The sequence below is a fragment of the Phoca vitulina genome, unplaced genomic scaffold (genome assembly GCF_004348235.1).
Source record: "Phoca vitulina isolate PV1807 unplaced genomic scaffold, GSC_HSeal_1.0 scaffold1, whole genome shotgun sequence".
In the NCBI taxonomy this organism is placed as follows: domain Eukaryota; kingdom Metazoa; phylum Chordata; class Mammalia; order Carnivora; family Phocidae; genus Phoca; species Phoca vitulina.
The window spans coordinates 27917901-27944295 of record NW_022589704.1 but is presented as its reverse complement, the minus strand read 5'-3'; the positions used below and the strand labels follow the sequence as shown (position 1 = coordinate 27944295).

Below are 26395 nucleotides of genomic sequence, written 5' to 3'. Positions count from 1 at the left end.
AATAGGCCTTTGCCAGAAAGACGCCCTCATTTATCACGTGAAATGCCATGTGGTATTAACAAGGTCGATACTGTTTGTTTAATATATTTTGCTTTCAAGGGGCTTGAAATGATTTGTTTTTGCAGCTGTAACGGAGTTAAATTAGGGATTTAGCTTCTGCTTAGCTAGTTGAGCATATATAACCAGCAGCTATTAATTATCTGCTGCTGGTCATCTTCCCACAACTTCCAGCATCCTGGGGGTACTGAGTTACACCACCTGCAGCCAGTCTCCCCTTGAATAACCAATCCCAGCTTTTCAGGAACTGAGGGGAGATGAAATCATTCAAATTGTTATTTCTTACTCCACAACCGCCCTCACCCCAACATGTAAATGTTATTAGAGCACAGATTTTTTTTAAACGTTGAGTAAGCAATTTATGAGAAATATCTTAGCTCAAAGACTAGTTCCAGACATCCATCCTCACAAATGAGAAACTAACAACAAAAAACTTTTGTTTTTGTAACGTACCAATAATCAGCCCCTTTTCCCTTTTCTCTCTTCTCACACCACTGTTCTTTTTTTTTTTTTTAAGATTTTATTTATTTATTTGACAGAGAGAGCAAGAGAGCACAAGCAGGAGGAGTGGTAGAAGGAGAGGGAGAAGCAGGCTCCCTGCTGAGCAGGGAGCCCGATGCGGAGCTCAGTCCCAGCACCCTGAGATCATGACCTGAGCCAAAGGCAGACGCTTAACCATCTGAGCCGCCCAGGCGCCCCACCACTGTTCTGTCTTAAATGGAGCAGGGAGAGGAGGAAGTTTGCTCCCAAGATAAACTCGTCAAAAGTCTGCACTACAATTCTAATTCCTCTCTACCTGTTTGTATCAGCTGGGAGCAGCCACCGAAAAGCTCTGGGGGGAGAAAGGCAAGGGGAGAGAAGGGGAGAGAAGGGGAGAGAAGGAGAGAGAAGGAGAGAGAAGGAGAAGGGGCGAGGAAGGGTGGGGGCAAAGAAAAACTAGAGTGCAATTCAAACAAAAATGAAATCACGCGCGCGCGCGCACACACACACACACACAAACACACAAAGAGAGAAGAAAAAAATGCCCCCCCCACCTCAGGTCCTAACAACATACTTCTTTATCAGAGGTTCATTGTCAATCAATTAGCCGAGGCAGCAGGGGTCTGTGAGGTGGGGGCACCCAGGGAAACAATGGGCAGCCCTGTTGTATTACTATTTAATCACTTTTGCTAAATAAATAGAGCAGCCCCGAGGTGCTGTCATGTCAAGGGAATTTATAACAAAAAAAAAAAACTTCATTTTTCCTTGGTCATTCCTTTTTTCCCTTCAGGACAAGAGAGGGTTATTACTGTAGCCTTAAGTTCCATCTTTGTGTTTCTTGCCTTTGATTCCCACTCGGACCCTGCCACTTTCTGGCACTAATTTGTCAGGCTGAACAAAGAGAGGATTTGTACCTCCTGTAAGGTCTCAATTAGGAATGGCTTCTGCTGTATTATGTGCCATTCAGGGAGGACACAATGCCGGTAATTACAGGAATTTGCACTAAATGGCTGAAGAATTCACAGCGAAACTCCCCCCCACCCCTTGGGTTTACTCCTCCCAAGGACTGGGGGGGTGGGGGGGGAGGGAAGGAAAGCAAAAGCTCTTAATGCCAGAGAGATGTAATTAGCAACAGCAGTCCTGAGAGGTTAAACAGCAGCCAAAGGAGTAAAACCATAAAACTGACAGTGTGAAAATAGTAGAGGGGATCCCCTCGGCTCACTATTTTTCTTGCTGTCTCTTCTGTTAACATTATTCAACTTCAGTCCAGAATCAGGAACACTGTCCCACAGTGGCCATCCGACATCACTCCCAGATTACAAAGCAGGAACAGAAAGAACGCTTTGAACGGTGAGCTTTGCAGATCTTATGGCACCTAAAACAAGGCCCTGGGCCCTTTGATTATAGTACTCAATTGGTAGGTTTCTTGATTGCCAGGAAATTACAGGAAAAATAGTTGTATGTACTCGTGCCAAGAAAACCCTGTATCTACTGAAGGGAAATAGGTATGTACACATGTCTAATTCCTGAAGAAAACAGGGCGGCTGCCTTATGATCTAAGTTATACAGCATTTTGTGAGCAACCTAATTTAGAACCACTTACAGGTACATACTTCATAAATATTTTAATAAGCTGCATAATCATTTGTTTTAGTATTAATATTTTAATACCACAGATGCCATACGAAATTTTAAATCCCAACCAGTAACTCTGCTAGAGAATCGTACCTCATTTTCCTCTACAGAGGTGTTCCTGAAAAGCTGTACTAAAGCAGCTGTCCTGAATTACCTGTCCTGAATTAGCTGTCCTGAAAATTAACTGTCCTGAAATACCACTTGTATCATATGCTCCTCTCTGCTCAGGAACCTTCTGTGACTTCAGGGTCACATGTTCAGTTCAACCCTATCAAACTCCTTTTGCCGGTCAAAAATTACTGAAGAGCTGCTATTTCATATAGTTCTCCTTGCCACCACCTAGCTTTGTCACAGTGGCCATCTGGCATTCATGACATGATTATGTGATTAATATCCGGCTCCCGGAGCAGACTGTAGGTTCCATGAGGGCAGGGACCATGTCTGCTTTCTTGCAGCTCTGACTTCTCTGGGTGCACCTGAGTTTTTGGCACATGGGCAGAAACTCAGCACACAATAAATGGTAGGCTGAAGAAGGAAAGAACTTCATTTCCAAAGGCATGTTTTCAGGAAGAAGGAATGCAAGTGCAAAGGCCCCGGAGGCAAGAATGACCAAGGTAGGTTCCAGAACAACAAGATGACCACTGTGGCTGCGGCTTCCTAGCATGAGGCAGCCCTGGGGCTGGAAAGGAAGCCATGGAACGAACCACACAGCATCAAATACAACTATAAAAAGTTCAAGCACATGTTAAGAAATACACAGTTATATATAAGCATGTATTTTCAAAATCATAACCTCAGGCATTTTGGGATGGTTGTGGTCCATTTTCTCTGCAGGGGCTCTTCAAGTTTCCAAAAAGGATATCGAAAATTCTTTACCTACAGAAATTTAGTGAAAGAACGCCAACTGCACTATTTTGTAGATTTAAAAGCCAACATTTGTAGATCGCCCGGACAGCAACTGAATGACATCATAATAAAGAGCTGCTCTGTCATAAAATACAGAATAAATAAATAAATAAATAAATCCTCAAAAACATATTTAAAGGGGTAGGGACTACGTGGACGTAAAAATTTACATTCTAAAGACACCCACTATAACCATGAAATATTCTGAATGAGCGTCTCTTTAAAATAACAGATAATGCCAAATTCAACTAAAAACAAGTTAGTGAGAATTTTGATGTTTTAGAAGGTAAACATACTATGCAACTAGCTTTTTCACCAAATGGATGTTTTTACAAGGATGAATAGTTAGGGGACACAAATACTAAATGAATAAACAGCTGGTTTAGATTAACTGTGTTTGTGAGAGATCAATTTTTAAGGTTCCATCTGCTATAATAATTTTTAATATAATGAACAACCTCCCAAGTAATTTTAAAAACATTCGGAGGTTTGCTTACAAGTTTTAGCCTTTTTCTTTTGAGACTCTGCCCCCTACAGGAGGTGAAGTATTCCTACCTGGGGTAGGAAACCAGTATTCCATGCTGCAATGAAGGAAAATGAAAAGCGACCCGGTAAACCATGTGTAGCACAAAGCAACTGAATGTAGTATTTTCCAATGGAAAGGGCACTGAAATGAAATAAAAAATTTCTACTCGGGAATCCGCCATACTACACAAATTAGGACTGAATTCTCCCCAGCCCAGATTAGAAAGCTACCTGTGATTTATTAGAACTCCAAACCAGAGCATGAAGGTAAAAGCTGAGCAGAGCAAATGAATTTTAGATTTCATTTCTCCTGCCTCCTGGATTCCCTATTACCACCCATCCCCAACCTATTCTCCAACCAGGCCAAACTGAGTGAGGACATTTAGACAGCAAAGGGAGATATCCTGCAACATGGAACCTAAAGCAGCTGCCAAAAAGTTCTATCCCTGCCCATTCTGTAATCCTTCCCCTATTCTTTTCTACTTAGTTTCCTTCTCCCTGCCTCTTCTATTCACCCTTCTTTGTCTTTTTCCTGTTTTCATTTCTCCAACTGCTAGTATGTGATGGACCTGCTGAATGCTACCTCTACTTGCATTTCTCCTTCCTCCGAGTGCTAGAAACACTGCTGATGCAGGCCAGAATGTGGGCAGTGCACACTCCATCAGGAAGCAAACTTATGAGAGGAAGGTGAATTAGGGGTCAACTATGTGACAATCCTTGTGTAATCCCTGAGACTTTTCTTCCTCCTTTTACTAGAAAGTTTCCCAATTCAGCTATTCCAGTCTCCACCTTGAAAACTATTCTATTCTCCTTGATTCCAGTAACACAACAGATCTGTTGGCCCTATCAGCAATCCAAAGCCACAGAAGTGTATCATAATTCCAGAATGTTCACAGAGTCAGCATCAATAAATTATTGTTGAATGACTGAACTTTGAAATAAAATATATGTACTAATATAAGACACTAAAATGTCAATAATTTCCAAAAGCTGTGGTAAAGCTAGTATCCCCTTATTTCAAAACCATTTTGCAAAAGTAGCTGGCTGACTTAACATAAGGTCATTCATGCCTGCAGATACATGTATATCACCTAGTATGGCTTCCTTACCAGCTCAGTGTTGCTGGTCTCCCCTACCCAACCCTGTAAGTTTCTGCTTCAATAGTTACTGAGGCCCTCCAGAGAAAGCAGGGATGATCCACTTAATCCCCTCTTTAGGTATAGTATTTTTCAATAGAAAAGGCAATCATCCCAAATAACCTAAATTGAAATTTTCATTGTGCCACCACTATTTGGCTTTCAAGGCAGGAACAAGCAAAAATTGAAAATTTGGTCTTGGCCGGTGGTCAGCTTCCTGTTCTTTTTTAAATAACATACTTAAATCTGATACACTTGAATTAAAATCTTCCAAATCAGGTTTCCAATTAAATTACTTTCATGGTAAATTTACCTTAAGGATACATTTCTTGTCCCAAACTGTGGGGTTTAGTGAAAGCGAAATAATTTGATTTGGTTTATAGTAGATACATAGATTTGGTTTAGTGAGGGTTTTATTTTGTCTAGTTTACTGGTTGGGGGAAAGTGAAAGGAATGGGAAGTAGGGGAGAGATGCAGTAAAAGGGTTTTAAGAAATAACAGATGATTGGCCTTGAACTCTACTTTGTGCTTCACCCTTCCATAGCAGGTCTAGAAGCCCTGACTTCCCCAGGATGAGGCACAGGCCTACTGTGACTCAGAGGTCATCTGCCAAATCATCATCTACCCTGCTGTTAGCCACCTCCAGATTTTCTGTCAAGGCTGACTTTCTAGATTCTACCTTAACAGGATTTGACAAGGTTATGATCAATGACAGTTACTGACTACAGACATTTTTCTTCCCTAAGGAGTGTCAGCAGTCAGCTTTGGGCCTGAGTATCTCCTTTGAGACAATTTGTGACATCCACGTTCCCAGTGACCTTTATTTAAGAAGACAGAGGAAATGGAATCAGAGCAGACACAAGAAGCCTATATTCTAGGCTCATTATGCTTTGGCTAAGTCATTTTGATTCAGTGGGGTCTATCTTATCTGCTTCTACTTACTTCACCAGCATGGCATGAAGATAGACAGATGTTTTGATGTAGCAAACTCCTTGAAGGAGAGATGCTTTTTAAACAAGAGGCAGCTGTGACTGGCCCACTGAGGGGATTTTTAAAGTGAATTCCAATAGTGGGATTCAGGACTATTCTTTAATAAGCTTTAGACTAAACATTTGCTTCATACCTGCACATTTGAAACTCTGAGCAGTGAGTCCTCGCTCCAAAGACAAAGTTGTGAGAATGCTGAGGAAGCTGGTGGTCACAGACTGACGTTTGTTCTTCCTGAGTTCGTGCCCACCCATCTGATCCTTGGGTTTGCTCCTCAGGGTGACTTGCAGGTTTTGCTCTGAACTCCTCACCACATTGGCCGCTGTTTTCAGAGCCTCCATCCACTCCTCGGCCCTCTGCCGGGTCTCAGCGCGGAGGCGGAGGACATCTTGGGGGAAAATGACTTGAAAGCAAGAGTCACAGTCGTCCAGGTTGTCCACCTGGACAGCCAGACACACGTCCACATTGTAGCTGAGCAGGGGATCCTCGTCTAGCTTGCCAGGCTGGAAAGCCATAAGGTAGGCCCTGCTAAGCACAAACGTAAATGCCTTCCAGTTGTTCTGGATGGTGAGCCTGTACAGTGTCCCTGATTTGATGATGTGTTGGTATTGTCTGGGGCTATCCAAGACAGGGGATGGTGCGAGCAGCTCACCGGATTTCTTCTGTAAACAATGATTCTGTGTACAGTCAACGTGATGACCAAGCCCTGGTGAGTTGGCCAGCTCATCTTGCCGCCCCACATAACCAGGCACGGCGGCGTGCACGACTTCCCAAAGCTTCTGCCCCCAGTCCAAAGCCTCCCACGGTGACTCTGCCTTTAACTGCAGCTGAGTGTTGTCATACAGAACGGTATCCACCAGCCTGGCCTCGAGGTTGCCCAAAACAGATATGCTCTGGAAGTGTGAAAGCTGGTAGGTGGCATAGAGGGCTTGATTGCCACTGCTGTCGAGGCTGTAGAAGTAGAAGTTGTAGGGGGAGAGTTCTGCGTAACAGCTTTGCCAGTAACTGTCATGGTCCTTCCTAATCTCCAGGTACCCCTTCTTCAGAATGTTTGGGAATGCCTGCTTGTGTTCTAGAAAGAAAAAAAACAAAACAGAAGAAGCAATGTGCATTAATTTATGAATATGAATGAACTCAATGAGATGAAAAGGCAGGTGCAAGAAACTAAAGAGATCAGGGAATGACATCTTTCTGGTTCAAAGCAAACACAGTAGAAGCAGTACAATTCCAAGATAGTACAAGTGACAAGATGTAATCGGGGGGGGGGGAAATTTCAGGTCTAAAAAACTTCACGAAGGTAGAATTATGAGCATAAGATTAAGTACAGAGGGGGGTGGTTTGCAATGTCAGTGTGACGTGCAGAGAGGTCTGTGCGGAAAACAGAAATACTGGAATAACTGGGACCATCCCCCATGGGCCCATGAAACAACTGCACTTCCCCAGGATTCCATGTTTTCTAGGAAACATTCTACAGAGTACCAAATACATGAGAGAGAACATTCCTCCTGTCACATGACCTAACTCCTTGCCAATACTCCCATCTTCCTTTGGGTTAGGAAAGCCAAGAAGGGTCAATGGAAAGGATAGAACAGAGCATGAAGTTTGCTGCCGATAAACTCCTGTTTCTCAGACACCCCCATTAGTCTTCAAGGCCTGTTCATGAGCCTTCTGTCTTACAACTACTTCCCCAGGCTTGACTCAACTAGTTCATTTTAGGTCTCTGCTTAGATAGCAGTTCTCTCTCACTTCTGAGCCTGGATGCGCTTATACTGTTCCTTCTGCTTACAATGTTCCTTCCCACTGCTTCCCCCAGCTACCACACACTTACCCTTCCTCACTTAGCCATGCTTTCTTCCAGGAACAGAGTCTGTCCTGACTCCCCCAATCCCTCACCTGCAAACACACAGCCCTGGGTCAGTAACAGGTATCCCTATTATTCCTCTCTGATGGGTTCTTATAAGGCTGTATTATAATCATGTATTTAAATATCTGAATAAAATAAATTTTGAAGTTTTTAAAGAAGTGTGTCCTCCCCATTGGACTGTAAGCTCTACTGAGGACAGAAGAGAGGTCTGTCTTTTCATCCTTATTATCACAGCACATAGTGCAATGCCTAGTACACAGCAGGCTTTTAAAAAGTACTTGTTGAATGAGAAATATAGCTCCCAGCACAATGCCCAGCATATAGCAGGTATTATTTCTTTCCCTTCCCCTGTTTGACGAGTTTATCTGGTTGTGCCATCTTTAATCAATGCTTAGCTGTAACGTATGCAAGTTTAGTACTTTAATAGAAGGAGACTGTCATTTGGGAGACTTCCTGATACTTTTATCAGGCGTGAAAAGGACATCCATGCAAGAGGCAGCACCCCTCCCTGGTAGAGATTTTCATTTCTGAAATTTTCATTTCATTCTGTTTCTTAATTTCTTTGCTAGCACACATTGGAGAAAGTCATAAACTAATTGAGTCATTCCCTAAAGAAGACAAATCACACTCCCAAAGGGAGTGATTCTGATCTTGGCTGAAGAAAAAAAAAAAAAAAAAAGTAACACAGATCTAGATCTTAAAATAGCAAACCAAAAGAGAAAAGGAGAGAAATGAGGCAGAGAAAAGCCAATTTTACCTGCTTTACATCTCCAGTCCTGACATTCATTAGTATTTCTGTGATAACTCAAAAGCCATTAATTTCTTGCAACCTACACTAATCCCTTTGTAGAGAGAGATAATGGATGCCTATTCTCAGTTATCTGTCTTTTCTGATAATGCAATAAGGCAGATAGTGCTGTTAGAGACGCTGCTGCTACCTCTCCCCCTCTCATTTCCATCAAGCGCTGATGGTAGTTCAATCTTTTCCATAATAAGACTCATAACCATGTGTCCCTCCATCCCCATCTGTCCTGTGACCCAATGGCTCAGCTACGCATCCCTGAGTAAAATAAAAACTACCTTTCTTGCTTTTAGCTAGGAGTTTTTCTCTCCTTTTCTTTCCTCCCTGAGAGCTTTTTACAATAGCAAGCACGAATTAGAAATTCTACTTTAATTGGGCCCAAGTCAGCAGCAAACCTGATTAAAAACTCACCTCTTTCTGACTGTCCAAGCTAGGGTGGTAGATGCCAGCCTGGGTGGACCGAGTTAGAAGTCCTGCCTGGGTGTCTCAAAAGTCCCTTCACCTTCTTGATGCAGAGTAAGGGTAGAGAATGCATTGTGTTTCCAGATTTTTCAACCACCTGGCTCAGCCCTCCCTAAATAGGTACATTAAACTGAGACAGAAGAGATTGGTGTTGATCATAGGAAATGGCCCATATTTATAGGCTGCAGTCTGTAGCGTTAATTTCTTGAAAAAGAACCATCAAGTAGAGAGCAAACATGATCAGAAAGCTATCCTCTGGGGTGCGTATTCCTCTCTGGAGGGTCTGTTTATATCAGACCTTACTAATATTTCCTGTGTGAAGTATTGATGGTCTTTGAGTTGTAGAGGGCTAAAGGATGACCATTTCTCTCTCTCTTTTTTTTATTTGACCATTTCTCTTTAGTCTCAAACAACTGCTACTTTCTGTTTCTATATGAAGTTTATTTTTAATATTTATGCTACAGACAAATCAGAAGGTATATATTTAAATCTAAGCTTTCATTAACTTATAGTTCAACTTTTATTTCCCGAGACCGTATCATTTCAACTCATTTAATTAACCTCCCACACATTATTGTAAAGTGTTCAATTTCACAAATGAGTAATATAAAATCTATTTTAACTAATATCATAAATGATTCAGATCGGACCACTGACAAGGATTATCACCATTTCCTCAATAAATTAGGAAAGGATGATCAAAATAAATCACTGTACCCAAAAATTTCATACTGAAACCACAAGTAATTCCTTGTGAAAAACGGGGAAAAAACCCAAAAACCCAACTCCTGAATTCTTCATTTCCCCATTGCTTTCCACTCTGGCTAGTACGAAGACCTGGTTCAGTTCCTCTGCAGTGAAGACCCCTTCTTCCTCTTCTCTTCAACCTGCGGTACCCGTGCAGCGGTTTAAGGACAATGGTTGCTAGTTACTGGAGAGGAAGAAGGGAATTTTCCCCAGCACGCGCCTGATTCACTTCTGCACCGCCAACCTGCCAGAGTTCCTCTTTTGCTCTTATTTCCTCTACCTGTTCTCGGAAAATTTTCCTTTCTCATGGCCACCACCCTAATCAAGGTTTTTTTTTTTTTTTTTTTTTTTATTGTGGCATAATTGACATACAACATTATATTAGTTTCAGATGTACAATTCAGACGTAATGATCTGGATATTTGCATATATTATAAACCGATCACCACAGTAAGTCTAATTAACATCCGCCAGCATACATAATTACAGAACATTTTTTTCTTGTGATGAGAACTTTTAAGACATATTCTCTTAGCAACTTTCAAATACGCAATGCAGTATTAACTAGAGTTGCCATGCCGTACATTACATCCCCATGGCTTTTTATTTTATAACTGGAAAGTTGTACCTTTAAGACCTAATCCAGGTTTTAAATGAGCTCCCACCTCTAGTCCGCCTTCCTCCTGGCCATCTCCCACACTGTTACCTGGGTCATGCACCGCCCCTCCCACCCAGTAAAGTTCAAACTCCTTAAGACATTTTATTATGGAAAATTTTAAACACACTCCAAAGCATGTAGAAGAGAAAATAAACACCCAGGGACCTATCCCTCAGCTTCGAAAATCAAGTTTCTGCTATTCTTGTTCTCCATCTCCCGCCCCTCTCCAACTCTGGCTTTTTGTCGGTTGTTTTGGCTGCAATATTTGAAAGCAGATTGCTAACACTTTATCATTTCTACTGTAAATACTTCAGGGGAATCTCTAATCTGACAGATAAAACTTCAATACACACACACACACACCCCATTTTCACACCCAACAACATGAATAATCCTCATCTAATACCTAGTCCGTATCTGATTTTCCCACATTGTCTCAAAAAATTTCTTTATACAGATAGTTTGTTCAACTTAGGTTCACACATTGATTTGGCTGATACATCATTTAAATCTCTTTAAATCTATAACAGTTCTTTCTCCTTTTTTTTTTCATGCCATGTATTTACTGAAGAAATGAGTTCATTTGTCCTGTAGACATTCTCACATTCTGGACTTGGCCGAGTGTATCCTCATGGTATTGTTTAAATGTTCCTCTGTTTCCCATGTTTTCTGTCAACTGCTATTTAGATCTTGAGGTTCATTTAGATTTTTTTTTTTTTGACAAGAATACGTCACAGGTGGTTGTCCCACTTCTAGGGGTATTAAGATTGATTAGGGGGTTCAGAAGATGTTAGTCTGATCCCTCCATTATAACTTTCCCCACAATGCAGGCACTTTTCTCCACTCCCCCACATTCCAGCCAGGTGACCTGATACTGTTTCTACCACTCACCCCTCCCAACCTTCGTGCATGTTCTCTCACTGACCTCCCTGTCTAGATCTCCCCTAATCTCTGCTTACGCGTGTTTTCCTCACACAAGGGCTAGTACAAAATCCTACCTATTCTTTTTTTTTTTTTTTTTAGATTTTATTTATTTATTTGTCAGAGAGCGAGCAAGCAACAGCGCACGCACACAAGCAGAGGGAGTGGCAGGCAGAGGGAGAAGCAGGCTTCCCCCCCAGCAGGGAGCCCACGTGGGACTTGATCCCAGGACCCTGGGATCATGACCTAAGTCAAAGGCAGACGCTTAACCCACTGAGCCACCCAGGCAACCCAAAATCTTACCTATTCTTGAAGACCTTCTTCCTCCCCTCTAGTTGAAAACAACTGTCCTCCTCTGAACCCCCAAGGCTCTATGGCTACACTACTCTGACGACTCAGATTTCAGATACTATTTCACATTTATCACATATGTATTAAATTATGTAATAAAATTATTCAAAAAATCAGAAAAAAATGTAAAAGGCAACAACAAAAACTTTCTGCCTCCATATCCCAGCACCCACAATCCTCCTGTCCAGACTATATACTGTTTGATATGAAGCCCTCAGACATGATATATATGTCATAATATAAATAATAATTAGAGGTATATTATATTTACTTATGTAATTACATAATTATTAAATGGTTACATACTTTCATTTTTATTACTTTATGCAATTTTATCTTTTTAAAAACCACCATATCCCAGATCACAATAAATGAAAGAAACATTTAGGTAACCTAGTTTACCAAGAAAATCTGGACTGCCTGAGTCAGCACAATGAATGAAGTCACAAGAACAGGATTCCAAAGATTGGGCAATGGTTAGAATGAAAGACAAAGAGCAACATTTTGATGTTTTCAAAGAATTCAAAAGCCCAATGTGGTGCCAGTATTCCAAATCAAAGTTATCTAGGCAAATCAAAAGCACACATTTAAATTCTTATTACAAGATTAATAAATGTGAAAGGAAGCCAAAGTGGAGAGTGAATGGAGAACAGCCATACACTTCAGTGTAACACCGTCTAAGACAAGCCTGAAAGGATTGCCTTTCAAAGTTTGGCAGATATATTACATTTCTTCTGTGGTGGAAGGGGCTAGGGGGCTCTTTTGGGTCTCTTGTAAATAAGAGCACTAATACCATTCATGAGGGCTCCACCCTCATGACCCATGCACCTCCCAAAGGCCACATCTCCTAATATCATCAATTTAGGAGACAGCCCAACTTATGAAATTTGGGAGTGACACAAATATTCAGACCATAGCACCAAACAGGGACTCATGTTGCTCAATTTCTATCATATCTTTAGTCCTGACAATTCATTCTTTTATTCATTTCAGTGGATCCCAAACACAATCCCCACAGCAGTTTTTCCATACTTCTTTACTCTTCCCAAACACCTAATTCCACTGTCTCATTTTGTGCACTGCAGGGAGCTCCTTTACATATACTGTGCTTGGCTTCATGCCAACGTTGCATAACCAATGTCCCGCACAAGTGCTCCAGAGCACGGTGGTTAAGGCCATAGGTGCTGGAGCCCATGAACCTAAACTGAAATCATAGTTCTGCCCTTACTGGCTGTGTGACCATGGCAAATTACTTAACCCGAGTCTCAGTTTTGTCATCTTTAAGATGGGCTATAATAATAACACCTACCTCACTGTACTCTTGTGAGAAAGAAATGAGTAGCTCTTAGAACAATGCCTGATACATCATGAGTATTCAACAGATGTTTCTTATTTTGGTCGTCTGGTCTCAAAAGAATCTCCCTGCCTCCCTATTAAAGCTAACCCTACCACCTCTGCTCTGTGCCTAATTCCTTCCCACTTCTTCAGAATCTCTTCCTCTGCAACATCTTAATATTATCCCTCCACTAATCTCTTTTCCTCCTGTCTTCCAATACCCTAAGGTTTGTTGTGTCTATTAAAAAAGGATTCACTTGATCCTACCTCTCGTCCGGCTCAATCTGTATCCTTCCTTCAGAGGCCAAATTCTGACATTGCCTCCATGTCCTGTTCCACACAATCTGGCTTCTGACCACTGCTCTGACCTCATCTCACATTCCTTCTCTCATTCCAGCCACATTCTTTTATGTTCTGTGAGCAAGTTGAGTGCATTCTAGCCTCAGGAACTCAGAGGTTGCTATATCCTCCATTTGGAACTTCTCTCCCCAGCTCCACTGACTTACGTGCCTCCCTTAGTTTTTCCCCTCAAAGGTGCCATCCTCAGTGAGGCCATCCTTTACCACCTTCAAGAGCCCCCTCTCTATCTTACACCTTGCTTTATTTCCTTCAAAGAACTCTCTCCTTCTTCTTGAGGGCAGGGACCTGGATGTCTCTCTCACCCCTGTATACTCAGTGGCTGTCTCCATAAATATTTGTTGAATGAATGTACAAAGGACTCTGCTAGAATCTGTGGACACCAAATGAATCAGACACAGATTGTGTCAATAGATCTATGGCCCAATTAGAGCCCTTCTTTTTCTTTTCACAAGTCCCACTTTTCTCTTTGGCCACGGTCACCCTAAGTTTAGATCTTATCACTTCACAGCATGATAACTGGCAGAGTCTTCTAATTGGTTTCAATCCCTTCCATTCTTTCCATCTGTTAATCCATCCTATATTCTGGGGGGGGGGCACTGAGGGGAACCAATAAATAGCATCCCTTTACTCACCCAAGTTTTAAACCAACTGAGATTGACGGACATTGTCAGACACATGGAGATCAAAACATCAGCCAGTTGGAGGACGCAGCTTAGGGGTCCTCCTACCCCTAGGACCATACATACTTACCTCTGAGTCACAAGCAGTACTGATCACCACAGGCTTCCCCTCCTGGGGGACTGCCCATGAAAGGCTGATGGATGGAGGAACAGACCAGAATTAGTGCTTCCTGTGAGAGAGGCTGAGTTATACACATCCAGTTCCTCTCCTAAACTTGCCCTAAGTTGCTCCTCCCTGGGGGTGGAGTGTGCCAAGGGAAGGGAAGAGGCCAAGAGTGTGAGTCTAACTGATAGCCCTTTACACAGACACAAACGCTACAGGAGAGGTGGTTCCCCGGTAGCTACCTCCACTACCCCTCAACCCTGTCGACTTACATACTTTTTATAAAATACCCTTTTAATTTTGACTTTCAAGTAATTTTCAAGTGCTTCTTTGCTAAACATATCACATTAAGTCTATTTGTTTGGCTTTGAAGGTCCTCCATGACCTCAGACTACAACTCTCACAAATACAGCCCTGTCCGGCTTAGCCTCCCAGGCATCCCACACACATGCTATGTTCACCTCCACCTTGGTCTTGTGCTCAACCCTCTAAGCTCACTGAAGCATCCTTTCCTCAATGAAGACCTCTCTAACATTCTAGATTACAATCATGTCTCTTTTCTTTATATTCCTAGTTGATAAAACGCAGTCTTTCAAGTCTGTTTCATGTTATAGTATTCAACTGTATTTAAGCCAGAAACTAGGGGGAAAAGTTTTAAATAATTTTAGGTTTTTGTTCTCCTCATCAGAGGCACACAAGAGAAGTGACATTAACAGGATCCACATTAATCATGACACTGCCACAAAAGTCCATAGCAAAGAATATGAAGAGAATAATACTATAGGAACCAAAGACAGGCTGTGTCCTGAACATCTGAAATATGCTCCACAGGCCAACACTCAGCGATGGCTCCCAGATACTTGGTAACAAACTAGTTCTGGTAGAAACGAAGTAGGCTCAAGTAATGTCTTTTCTCAGAGCTACTTTGGAGACCTTTCTTTATGGGTAAAGGAGACTATCCCATTTGCTCTCCCTTCAAAATAAACCTAGGGGAAAAGACGTATCATCTGTGCAGGCTCTAGTAGAAATAGACCTGTACCATATTTGGCTACACATTAGCTAGATAGACATACCAACTTCAGGATCTTTTCCATCTAAGTTCTTTGCTATGGGCAACAGTGATAGAGCATTAGTCCATACAGTCCTGGTCAATTTCACTTCTAAGTGTGAACCCCACTAGGAGATCACAGACCCAACTTCTTAAATGCAGAGGCTTTCTGCCTTCTGTGACAAGGGTAATCCCTAGTCTTTAAGAACTTTGTGACCCAGAAAACAATTCCAAACCAACTTTCAAGCTATGCTCAGTCATTGCCATGGTGGGCTTTTCACTCTGTTTCCCTAATCTATAGGAATTAAGTACAAAAGAACCTCCCATACTTAAGCCAGCAGATTTTAACGTAAATGGCATTTCAGTATAGTATCTTTGGGTAACATACTAGAGTCATAGAAACTTAGAGTTAGAAGGGACTAGAAATCTCTTTGGCCCAGCCCCATCTGAGGTAGAACTTGTCAGTTGCTCATCTCATTAACTAGTCCTCCCACTGCTTTACCAACAGAACCCTAATCTTGTTCAGGTATGGTGGCAGATGCTCAGAGGAGATGTCCTCTCCCTTGCCCCATGGAAAGAAACAAGATTTGTTTAATCCAATCACAGAAATGCTATTTTCCTTTGCCAGACATTGCTTTAGGGGTGAGCATGTGACTCTAGCTACCGAGGGGGTGCTATTAGGGGCCACTGGGAAAGAGACCCAGAGGAGGTGCTCTGCTTTTCCTTCCTGAATTTGGCTACTGATATCTTGGGACTACTGTAGCTATCTTGTATCAATGAAGGGAAAGAAGAGACATTACCAGTATACTGAGAAGCAGAGCAGAAAGACAGAAAGTGCCTGGATCTTTGATGAGCCTGGGACCACCTATTTCTGGACTTCTGAAGTGTTTACTGCATAGAGTGCTTGATATTCACTAAGTGCTGCACACCCGCCTGTGAGACGGATGAAAACAGAAGATGATAAATGGCCTTATTATTTATGCCACCTGTAGTTGGGGATGCTGGTAACTGCTTCTGAAAATATTCGTAACTAATTTAACAGATTTGGAAAGAGATCCCAGGAAGCAAAATGACTTGGCCAAGATTATACCACACAGTGTGCAAGTTGAGAGGAGAACTCTAACCTCCAAACCTGGAATCTAGATCATACCGTGTTTATTTGTGGTGGAGGGAATGACCCAAACTTCCTCAGGCTTGAGAGACAGCATTATTGAGTGATTACGCATGGCCTCTAATGTCAGGCCTGGGTTGAAATTCTAGTCCTACCACATCCTACTGCATGGCCTTGGGTGAGGTCAACTTCTCCAAGACTCAGTTTCCCCATTTGTAACGTCAGAACAATATCATCTATCATACTAAACTATTACGAATATTAAATAAGATAGTAGACACATCTTAGCACAGGGCTGAATGTAAAGTTAACTCTCATTGAATGACAGCTCTTATTGATAGTATTAATAACAAACTCCATTCAACTTAAGTTATAGGGAAGGAAAACAGAAAGAGAGGCCATTTCTGTTTTGGAAAACAAAACAAAACAAAACAAAATGGTATTGTCCTGATGTTCCGAGTACCAACACATAAAATTCAACCTGACACTTCGCATAAAATCATACTTGGTACAATACAAAGTTTTCTATGATATGGTTTATAGCATCAAAAAACTTCCAACCTGATGCAGAAGATGGATATATAAGCAATTACCTATAATGCACAGAATTAAATATGCTGTGAAAACATACAGTGAAGTGAAAAAAAAAGAATTTTAATTGAAAAAAAATATAGAAAGGTCTCAAGGAGGCCATGGCATTTGGATCGGTCCTTGAAAGATAATGGTGGATTCTGAAAAGTGAAAAAGGCCGGGAATGTATTCTGGAAGAAGAGAAAGCATGAGCAAAGGCTCAGGAACTTGAAAGGACATGGCACATTAAAAAATGGCACATAGGTGGGGTGATAGAAGGTGCGAGTGATAAGTCTGGGAAGATACCTGCATGCTTTATAAAACTTAACACTTGATTTTGTAAAGAATGGGGAACCGTGATTCGTTTTTGAGAACACAGTATGAACAGATTTGTGTTTTAAGAAGGTAACTCTAGCAGTTTGTGAAATTAGTAACTATAGTTCTCCTTAGCCAAGAAAGATAAACTATAGTAACAGAGCAATCACAAAAAACATCAGAAACTTCATTTTCAGAGTTCTCATATAGAAATGTTAGAATCAGGATATCGGCTGTTGATAAGGAGTGTTGGGTTTCCAATAGCTGCCACAGACCAACATTCAATAATGTAACCAGTGGAAACTATACAACCATATAAAATCAACTTTCTGTGACCTATTTTAGCAACTTCTTTGTACTGACTAATCTTGCTGAAGGGTGAATCATAAATTCAGCAAGAGACCATGTCCTGGTGACCTCACTTGTTCTAAGCCTGCAGGAATATTCCCACCTCTATTGGCTCCAAGGCTTTTCAGAAACATCATAATTGAAAAAGCAGTCATTTTAGTATAAGTCCCAAATTTGGCTTTTTTTTTTTTTTAAGTGAAAGATGGGGAAAAAGGGAATGGAAGGAGAGTAACATAAAACTCAAGATAAAGAAACCATACTGCCATGGTCTTTCTAGCTCTAAAGAAAATCTCTGCTTGAGACCTTCTCCTAAAGTACTTAGAACAAGAAGATAGAGGCATAGAAATGGTACCAGGTCACTAGAGAGTGAAACCAACTGAAACAAAAGCTAGTTGACCACTGCCCTTGCCAAGCACATGAAAATGTGAACACAGTCAGGGAGGGAGAAGGAAGTCAGGTTCGGCAGTCCATTGAGTTTCAGAGCTCCACAGCTAATGCAAAGGATTTCTTAAAAAAAAAAAAAAAAAAAAAAGATTTTAAAAATTGCAACCACAGCAGTTCACCCAAAAGTAGAGTTAGTTACAAGGCACACAGAAATTCTTCAACCATACCCATATTTCCATGACGACTTTCCATTACCAATTTACCGATCTGACTATAGTTAATTAGCTCCCATACAACCAAGAAGCAGGGTCAGTTCAAATATATCCTAAAATGATACAATTTTAGATTTGGGAGGATCTTAGAGACAATTTAACCTGCTTCACTAGGTTTTTAAATCAAAAGCAACAGATGAGTCATTTTTCCAAACCCACACGGTGAGTCCTAATTGAGTGTTCTTTCCACACACCCCCACCTTCCTCTATCACATGTATACGTTTATAGGTGTAAGTATGTGTGTATGTGTGATCTGTTTTTCATATTGATAACATACCTAGCGTCCACATGTTCATATGACTTTCTATGTTCTTACCTTAATTCATATTTACATTTGGATTATAATTCTATGATGTTAGGACCCTCTCTTCCGATCTCATGGGAAATTCCAGGCTGCCTATGGCTGTATTATTACTCACTGAACAAGAACGGGATGACAGTGATATAAAGGGGAAAGGGTTGGTCAAGAGCATGTCTGTACAGAACTCAGACTAGTGCCAGGACTAGCAATGATCCGTTCTGGCAGGAGCTAAGTTTAGGAACTTCCCCCAGGGCTAGCTCCCTGTCACACCTTGCTACGGGCTGCCCAGGGCATGGCAGGAAGGAAAAGAGCTGACCATGGGGAAGCTTTGTCTCCACTACCTGTCTTGAGAATTTTTAGAAACAACTGCCTCTGATGTGAAGTGATGGATATGCTAACTAACTAGACAGGGGGAATCCTTCCACAACGTACATGTATATCAAATCATTACAACATACACTTTAAATGCCTTCCAACTTTGTCAATTATACTTCAATAAAGCTGGGGGAGAAAAAACCTGTCTCTGTTTCCGTCTTGCCTTAGATCTAGTGCTTCCCAGTGATTCGTGACCTAACCTTTTCAACATCACTATCCCACGCTCAGATAGTGCAGACAGTTTTAACTGGGCTGGGTTCAAGCCACACTCCATCAGCCTGGTAGGACCCACTGACTCTACCCTTCATCTACCTAGCACTGGCAACATTCCCTTGTAAGAAGCCTGTCCTGGGTCTATCTCTGCCTGAGGCAATAAAACTTACAGAACACATTCATTCATAGGCTTCTAAGTAAGACTGAAAAAGGCAGCCGAAAGATGGAACAACACCCCAAAGCCCTCTTTCCACAGTAACAAATCCGTGGCGTCAGTTCACTTAAGCGCTTCTGTACAGCGAGCATTCAAGAGTATGAAGGGCAAAGTTACAGTCCTCCTTTTGTGGGCTCACTGGTCCCCTAAAGAACGGCGGCCAGCTCAGCACTGTCCATGTATTTTAGTGAATACATTAAATGCAAAAAACAATCCTTGTTTAGCTAGGCTGCTTTGTGTGTCTCAGTTTTTCCAGGCTTGGTGATCTCCTGAGGGATTAATTTTAGTTCGATGAACATCATCCAGGTCTGTCTCTTCCACACCACTTCCCACCCTCTACACCCACAGGGCCTGATTACTAATAAGGCTTTCAAAGTAGAGGGTTCTGGAGACTGAGAACTATTGGCTTCCAAGGTAAGGGTACAGCTCCAGCTTAGTGGTTAAGAGCGTGGACTCTGGAGAGAGACTGCCCAAGTTCAAATCAAGGATCCACTTAGTACCAGCTATGGGACTCTAAGCATATTACTTAAGCTCTCTGTGCCTCAGGTTTCACCATCCCCAAAATGGGGTCAGTAAAAATATCTACATCACGGGAGTATTATATGAATTAAATAAGCTACTACTTGTAAGGAACTTAAAATAGTCAGTGCACAGTATTTGTTACTGCCACCATTTTCCCCTCCTCTTCCCACCTGGGCTCTCTCACCCCGAGGGCAAACACGCTGGGTGCTCGGGTGCGGCTCTGATAGTGACAAGTAGGCTGTCAGTCTGTTTGATGTATTCTGCTCTCATACATCCCGAGCAAGAAGCTAGGAAAGAAATGACCTTCAAATCCAAAGCAATAATCTTTTTTAAAGAAACACTATCAGGGAACCAGGAAGAGTTGAGGAGTGATGCAGAATTACTTCAAAATTACTTCAAAATTGGGAGCCTGGGTGGCTCAGTCGTTAAGCGTCTGCCTTCGGCTCAGGTCATGATCCCAGGGTCCTGGGATCGAGTCCCACGTCGGGCTCCCTGCTCGGCAGGAAGCCTGCTTCTCCCTCTCCCCCCACCCCCGCTTGTGTTCCTGCTCTCCCTATCTCTCTCTCTCTGTCAAATAAATAATTAAAAAAAAAAAATCTAAAAAAAAAAAATTACTTCAAAATTACTTCAAATGATTGCCAACTTCAGAAAGACTAAAGGGCAAAGCCTAATTATCGCACGAGGCTTTGTGCTCACCAAGCAGCAGTCAGATTCTTCCAGAAAGGGGAATCCTAACTGTACCTAGGCAACCGGGGAGTCTGAGAGGTATCTAGATACCCCTCCAAGGCCAGGGCAACATGCTGCCAACACGAGGGGCCACTTTATAAGCCATATCTGTTTGATTTTCTCTTATCACAAGGCTAGTGCAGGGCAGCCTTTGAGATGAAAGCAAATCTTCATTTTTCACTGCTGCTAAAGAGCTTCACAGAGAGGATGTGCAAGGTATGAAATGCTAGATGATGGCGCGAGGCCCTCAGAAAAGAGGGTGGAGGTTTTTTTTTCTAGAAAGACGAAAACTGGCTAAAGAAGTTATTGTTGTTAATTTAGCAGCTTATCATAATTACATTCATTTCACATTTTAAACAATTTTTTTGAGCATAAACTATGTTCAGAGCACCATGTTGAGGATAAAACAATGGGTAATAAACAGTCCCTTTCTCAGTGACAAGATAGTAAACAGCTGATCACAAATCAGTGAGAGAGGGAATGAATGGTTCACTTCCCACTAACAAACCCGTTCATAATATGAGAAAGCACACTTCAGGAAGGCCAATTTAAGAAATACTTACTGTGAGGCCCTTTTATAAAAGTCTATGCGAGAGTAAAGTAGAAGTGATTGGAAGTGTCGCTTTGATTCTCATTGATGAGTTTCAAATTCATTTATTTTTATTTTTTTTAAAGATTTTATTTACTTATTTGAAAGAGTGAGAGAGAGAGAGAGTAAGCACGAGTAGGGGGGAGGAACAGGAGGAGAGGGAGAAGAAGACCCCCTGCTGAGTAGGGAGCCCAATGCGGGGCTCGATCCAGGATCACCAAATCATGACCTAAGCCAAAGGCAGATGCTTAACCGACTGAGCCACCCAGGTGCCCCGATGAGTTTCAAATTTAATTAATAATAGTAATATTATTAAATGTTTAAGATATCTAAAAGAAAATGCTGTGGGAAATGAAGACATGGTTTGTCACACCTCACAGAATTCATGTGCATATGTACTGTGCATGAAGTATGAGGAAAAAGAGAAATTCAGGGTCCCATACCATGAGGTCTGAACCAACCTCTCCCACCTTTTCCTCCCACTAGCCTCCATGGGATCCTCTGCTCCCCCCTGCACCCCTCATCTCCTCACCTTGGTTCCAGCTGTAATCCTGACCGAGTGTCCTCTACCGCGACCCCCTTTCTGCATCTGAGTGTCTTTCCCGGTCCAGCTGAAACTCCATGAACTCTCATAAGCCCTTCCTAACAAACCCAGCACAGTGTCTTCTTCCTCTGTCCTCTCAGTCACTGTCACCTGCTCATTGAAATAAATCCCAACAATATAAAGTAAAACAAAACCCCCTCACAAATATTTCAGTTGACTTCTACTTCCTCTCACTTCTGGTGCCTTCCTGAGTGTTTGTTAGTGTCTGATCCCCTCGGCTTAAGTGAGAAGTTCTTTAAAGCAAGGACGGTGTCTTTACACACCTTTAAACGCTTCCTAGCACAGGGCTATGCCCAGTGTGTGATCAGATGAACATCTACTGATGTGAACAAGCAGTATCAAACTCTGTACAAAGGCAAATACTACATGAATTATGAGACTATGCAGATTCTTACACACAAGATTAGAAAGGGAGAATTAACCACAGTCAACTTTTCACTCAGCACTTCTTATGAAGACACCAAGGCTGAGGCTTCAGGTAAAGTGTGAAAGCAAATGGAAGAGGGAGCTTAAGTAAGCAAAGCCGGACAGGGACACTGGAGAGTACACTTCCCCTGAGGTAAATGTAAGACAGACAAAGGAAAGTCAATGATTGTTCAATAGCAGTCAGATATAAAAACATACCAGTATTCCCTTGAGCATCTTCGACCTTATTTGGTGAGGATGACAGAAAAGCTGGCCTGGTGAAATGAGGGCCCCGAAGACACGGTTGCTGCTGCAGAGGCATGGTTTGGAGAACTAGCCTCCAGTCCACCTGGGTAATATCTGACCTTGACCGAGCATGCCCTGGCTTGAAAGTAGAGGTTTCATCCAATAAGTCATTGACGGAGCGAGGCCTGTCCCTCCGACGCGGACAGATGTTGAAAAAATTAAAGGTTGATGCTTCCTTTTGTTCCATCCACGAAAGATTATCTGGGGCTGTCCCCTTCTGAACCATAAACTGTTCTTTGGCAGGGAAGACATTTTGAGCTTTGGTTTCTAAGAGCCTGCTCTTACAGTGGTCCCAAATCAGGCCCCCCTTGCCCAGGGAGGCAACATTTCTGATAGCACCATTGTCTGTTATGTTAGTGAGGACCTCGTGCCCCACCAATTCAGGGACTTCCTGAATCCCATAAACCTCAGCTTGCTGCACAGCCTTTTCTAGCTTAGTATCAAAAGTACTAAAGAAATCCTCAGTAACTTCCAAGGCTGGGCTGATATCATCCACTTCCAAAGCTTCCATGTCACAGGCTCCAAGAGGCCTAAGGCTCCTCAGCTGGTTCAGGAAAGGGCTTCATGAACATTCATTCATTCACCCAACAAAGAGAGGTGCGCTTCAGCAACTGAGTTCTGGAAACAACTGAAAGAAACCTTCTTCGACTGCCTAGAGCAGGCCAAGCACAAGGATAGTTGATGTTTTTTCAGTCATTAAGAGCATTTGCTAGTAGCTACTGGCCATTAGCAGAGGTGTGGGAAGACAAATGCTCCTTTGAGATCATTCTTCATTGAGATCTCTGTAAAGATAACAGGAAGTGCTTGTCAAAGCAATGCCATGCAATCCTTAATTTCCTGGAAGAAAAGAAACAGCACAACATTGACACGTGGTTCACTGTATTCTATAGTACATGAATCTGCCCAATGATTTCCCCATCTTTACATCTCTTCTATGTAGACATGCCCCGAGGTGGACAACACCTACACAGAAGTTCCACTGTCAAGAGTACACATCACTACCGGCTTTAGTGTTAGAACCTACACAGAGCCGGGTGGAACCCTTGATAAGGGGAATTAAGGTCAACAGCTTTTACTCATACAGAAAAGCCTTTGAGAACAGTTGTGAAAAGACAGTCCTGGCAAATCTCTGTAAAATGTTGACCTAAAATAGTAAGCAAAGAGACTAAGGATTCTGTGTCTGGGCCTACATCATAATCAATCTAAAAGTCACAAATACATGAGTCCTTTCACAAACTTTGAAAGCACTGATGGTCTGTCAGGCTAAAAAGCACAAGGGGGAAGGACCCAGGGAGGCTCTGCCCTTTTATTAAACCCCAAAATTATTGTGTTTGTGCTTCCCAGGCTTGGATTATGTAATACCTACTGAATGCCTCTGGACTTCAGAATTCCTCCAGTCAGCTTCAAAAAAAGGCTTCAGGCTCCAAACTCCCAGAGGTTTTGAGGACTGGCCGAGGAGTACAGGTCCAGCCTCAGGGCTGGGCAGAAAATACCCTTCATGAGCACTAACTCATTATCTCTGGGAAAGGCTAGATCTCCAAGGTCTAATTAGCACAGAACTTGAGAGTGATGCTATCCAATATGGTAGACACCAGCCATATACGACTATTTCCATTTCAATTTATAATAACAATCAAATAAAGTTTCTCAGTCACCCTATTACATTTCATGTGCTCAACAGTCACATTCACCTTTGTATGTGTACCCAAAAAATGAACAGAAAAACAAAACAACCATGCAAGGGGCTTTTTGCCCTTAATTACTTACAAGTACGTAAAATTAGGCAATTAGCAACAGCTCTGCATGTCCCTGCAAAGGTTCATAGATGTGCTTTTTCTGTTAAAAACTGCATGATTTTATGGTTCATTAAAATCATTTTTAGCACTTAGGTCATTAACCATTACATTTAAATCAACAGTACCAATCCACATTGCTTAATATATGTAAATTAAACTAGTATATATAGCCCTTTATTTTTTTATTATTATTATTTTTTATTATGTTATGTTAATCACCATACTATAGCCCTTTATTTTAAAATGTGTCAAGAGGTTTGCAGTTCACAGCAACTCTGTGGTTAACCTCTTGTGAAGTGATAATGACTATGAATTTGTCTGCATTTTATATTTTGGTACTTATGTTAGCCCTTATGCAGTAAGGCACTGATTGACTTTTAGAGATAAACATCAGTTATAATAGTTGCAAACAGGGTTTCTCTTCCTGTGTTTACAGTTAAGCCCTAAGCCTCTTGAATTGTGCAACAGGGTTTCACTACTTCTGTAATTTTGAAACATGGGATTTTTAGTTTCATCTTCTACACCAGAGGTTATGAAAAAGAAATACATAATAAATTGTGAAACTTTTAGTTCTTTCTTTACTAAAATTTCACATGAACATAATAAAGTGTAAGTGCTAAAAAAAGAAATAATGGGCACAAAATGGAGTCACTTGTGCAGAGCCCCACATCAGCAAATCGACTTATACCTAACCTCAGCCTCAGTACTTTCCGCCTTTCCCAGGAATGTGACCTTTAACCAGTAAATCTGGAATTACCTGATCAGCGCTACTGAGGTAATCTGCCCCATAGATCCCTACCCTCCCCCCAAAGGAAGGTGACCTTGCTTCTACCCCTTCCGCCTGTAAAAGACTTCCATTTTGTAGAGCTTTCTATTTACTAGATGGGATGTCACCTGATTCATGAATTGCTGAATACAGCCAAACTTATCTTCAAGTTTACTCACTCAAATTTTGTTTTTTTAACATAAGTTTCCCATTTTATAGACGAGGCACCAAGGTGCAGAGCAGTTAGTTATTCATCTAAGATTGTATTACTCATATTCCTTTCCTTACCCAGTGCTTAAAATTCAGTCTGTTATCATACTAGAAAGAGAGAGTAAATACCTTCAAAGTGATTCTTTCTTTCTTATTTTAAATCAAAATGTCTAGAAATATACTCTTTGTGCTCTCTGTTTAGGTATTCATAGGCTGGTTAGAAGCATACAACCATTGATGGCCATCACTGCTAGCTTGTGGAACACTGTTACCCCACACATCCTAAAACCATAGACTGTTAGACAAGGAAGGGAACTCTGAAGTCATCCTTCCAACTCCAACCTTTCACAGAAGGGGACACCGAGGCCAAGAGATTATGAGATCACATGGACACTTTTGTATGCATTAGGAAAGTCTTCAAAAGAAGGTGCCCTTTGAGTTGAGCCTAAGAAATTTAGAAGGTATTTGCCTGAATGGCTAGGAACAAATTAGAAAGAGTAAATTACTTTTTGATTAGCAAGAGATTTTCAAATTTATTATATGACTTTCCATAGGCAGTGTGGTGAGCAATATAGTGGAAAGGGTCTAAGCTCTAGAGTCAGTTCTGGTTCAACTCCTAATAGTCTCATATGAACTACGTGATTTGGGGCAAGATTTCCCTGACCCATACCCACTCCACCCCAAGTCCTTCTCTAGGCTAACCTCTCTTTCCCATTATAGGAATTTTGATTTTCACTATTTAGTGCTTTCCATTACCTCTGTTTGGAACTTACACAGCTATTCCCCTTCCTTTCTGATAGAAATATGCATTTAGCCTTCTAATCATACCCTAAAAACCTCTACTCTTCTCTATGTGACCCAGCGTTTTCCTGTCTTCCTCTTCTTCCTCCACTCAGTCGCTCCGGTCTTTCAGTCCCACCGAGGTTTACCTTTTTGACTTCCAGTCCTGTCCACATTGCTGGAGGGGTTACTCCCTCTCTCTCTTTTGCCTATCTAATGCCAAATTATCCTTCAACCTAACATCAAGTGACAGACTTGTATTCTCTAAAGATGGCCACAACAAATTTCACCCCACATGCTTTTCTGCAATGAGATCTTGTTACTCCTCCATCAAGAACTGACTTTATTTTTCCACTCCCTTGAATCTGGGCAGGACTTGTGATGTTTTGATCAATAGAGTGTGGCAGAAATGATGCTGTGCCCATTTGAGGTACAGCCCTTACCTGGCCTGGCAGCTTCCTCTTCCTATCTCTTGGAGCTCTGAGCTGTTATCTAGGAAGTAAGGCTATCTGCTAGAAAGAGAGGTCACG

General features: G+C 41.7%; 1 protein-coding gene across 2 annotated transcripts in view; it reads right to left on the bottom strand.

Moving 5' to 3' along the window:
* PLEKHM3 (pleckstrin homology domain containing M3) overlaps window positions 1-26395 on the bottom strand; it is a 179754-nt gene that overhangs the window by 134385 nt on the left and 18974 nt on the right. The window contains exons 2-3 of one of the 2 annotated variants that reach the window (XM_032403533.1): window positions 22227-23150; window positions 5863-6798 (exon numbers count right to left, since the gene is read on the bottom strand). In XM_032403533.1, the coding sequence (XP_032259424.1) occupies window positions 5863-6798; window positions 22227-22824 (1534 nt within the window). In that variant the 5' untranslated portion in view covers window positions 22825-23150. The remainder of the gene's footprint in view (window positions 1-5862; window positions 6799-22226; window positions 23151-26395) is intronic. The other variant, XM_032403536.1, reaches the window with a different exon arrangement.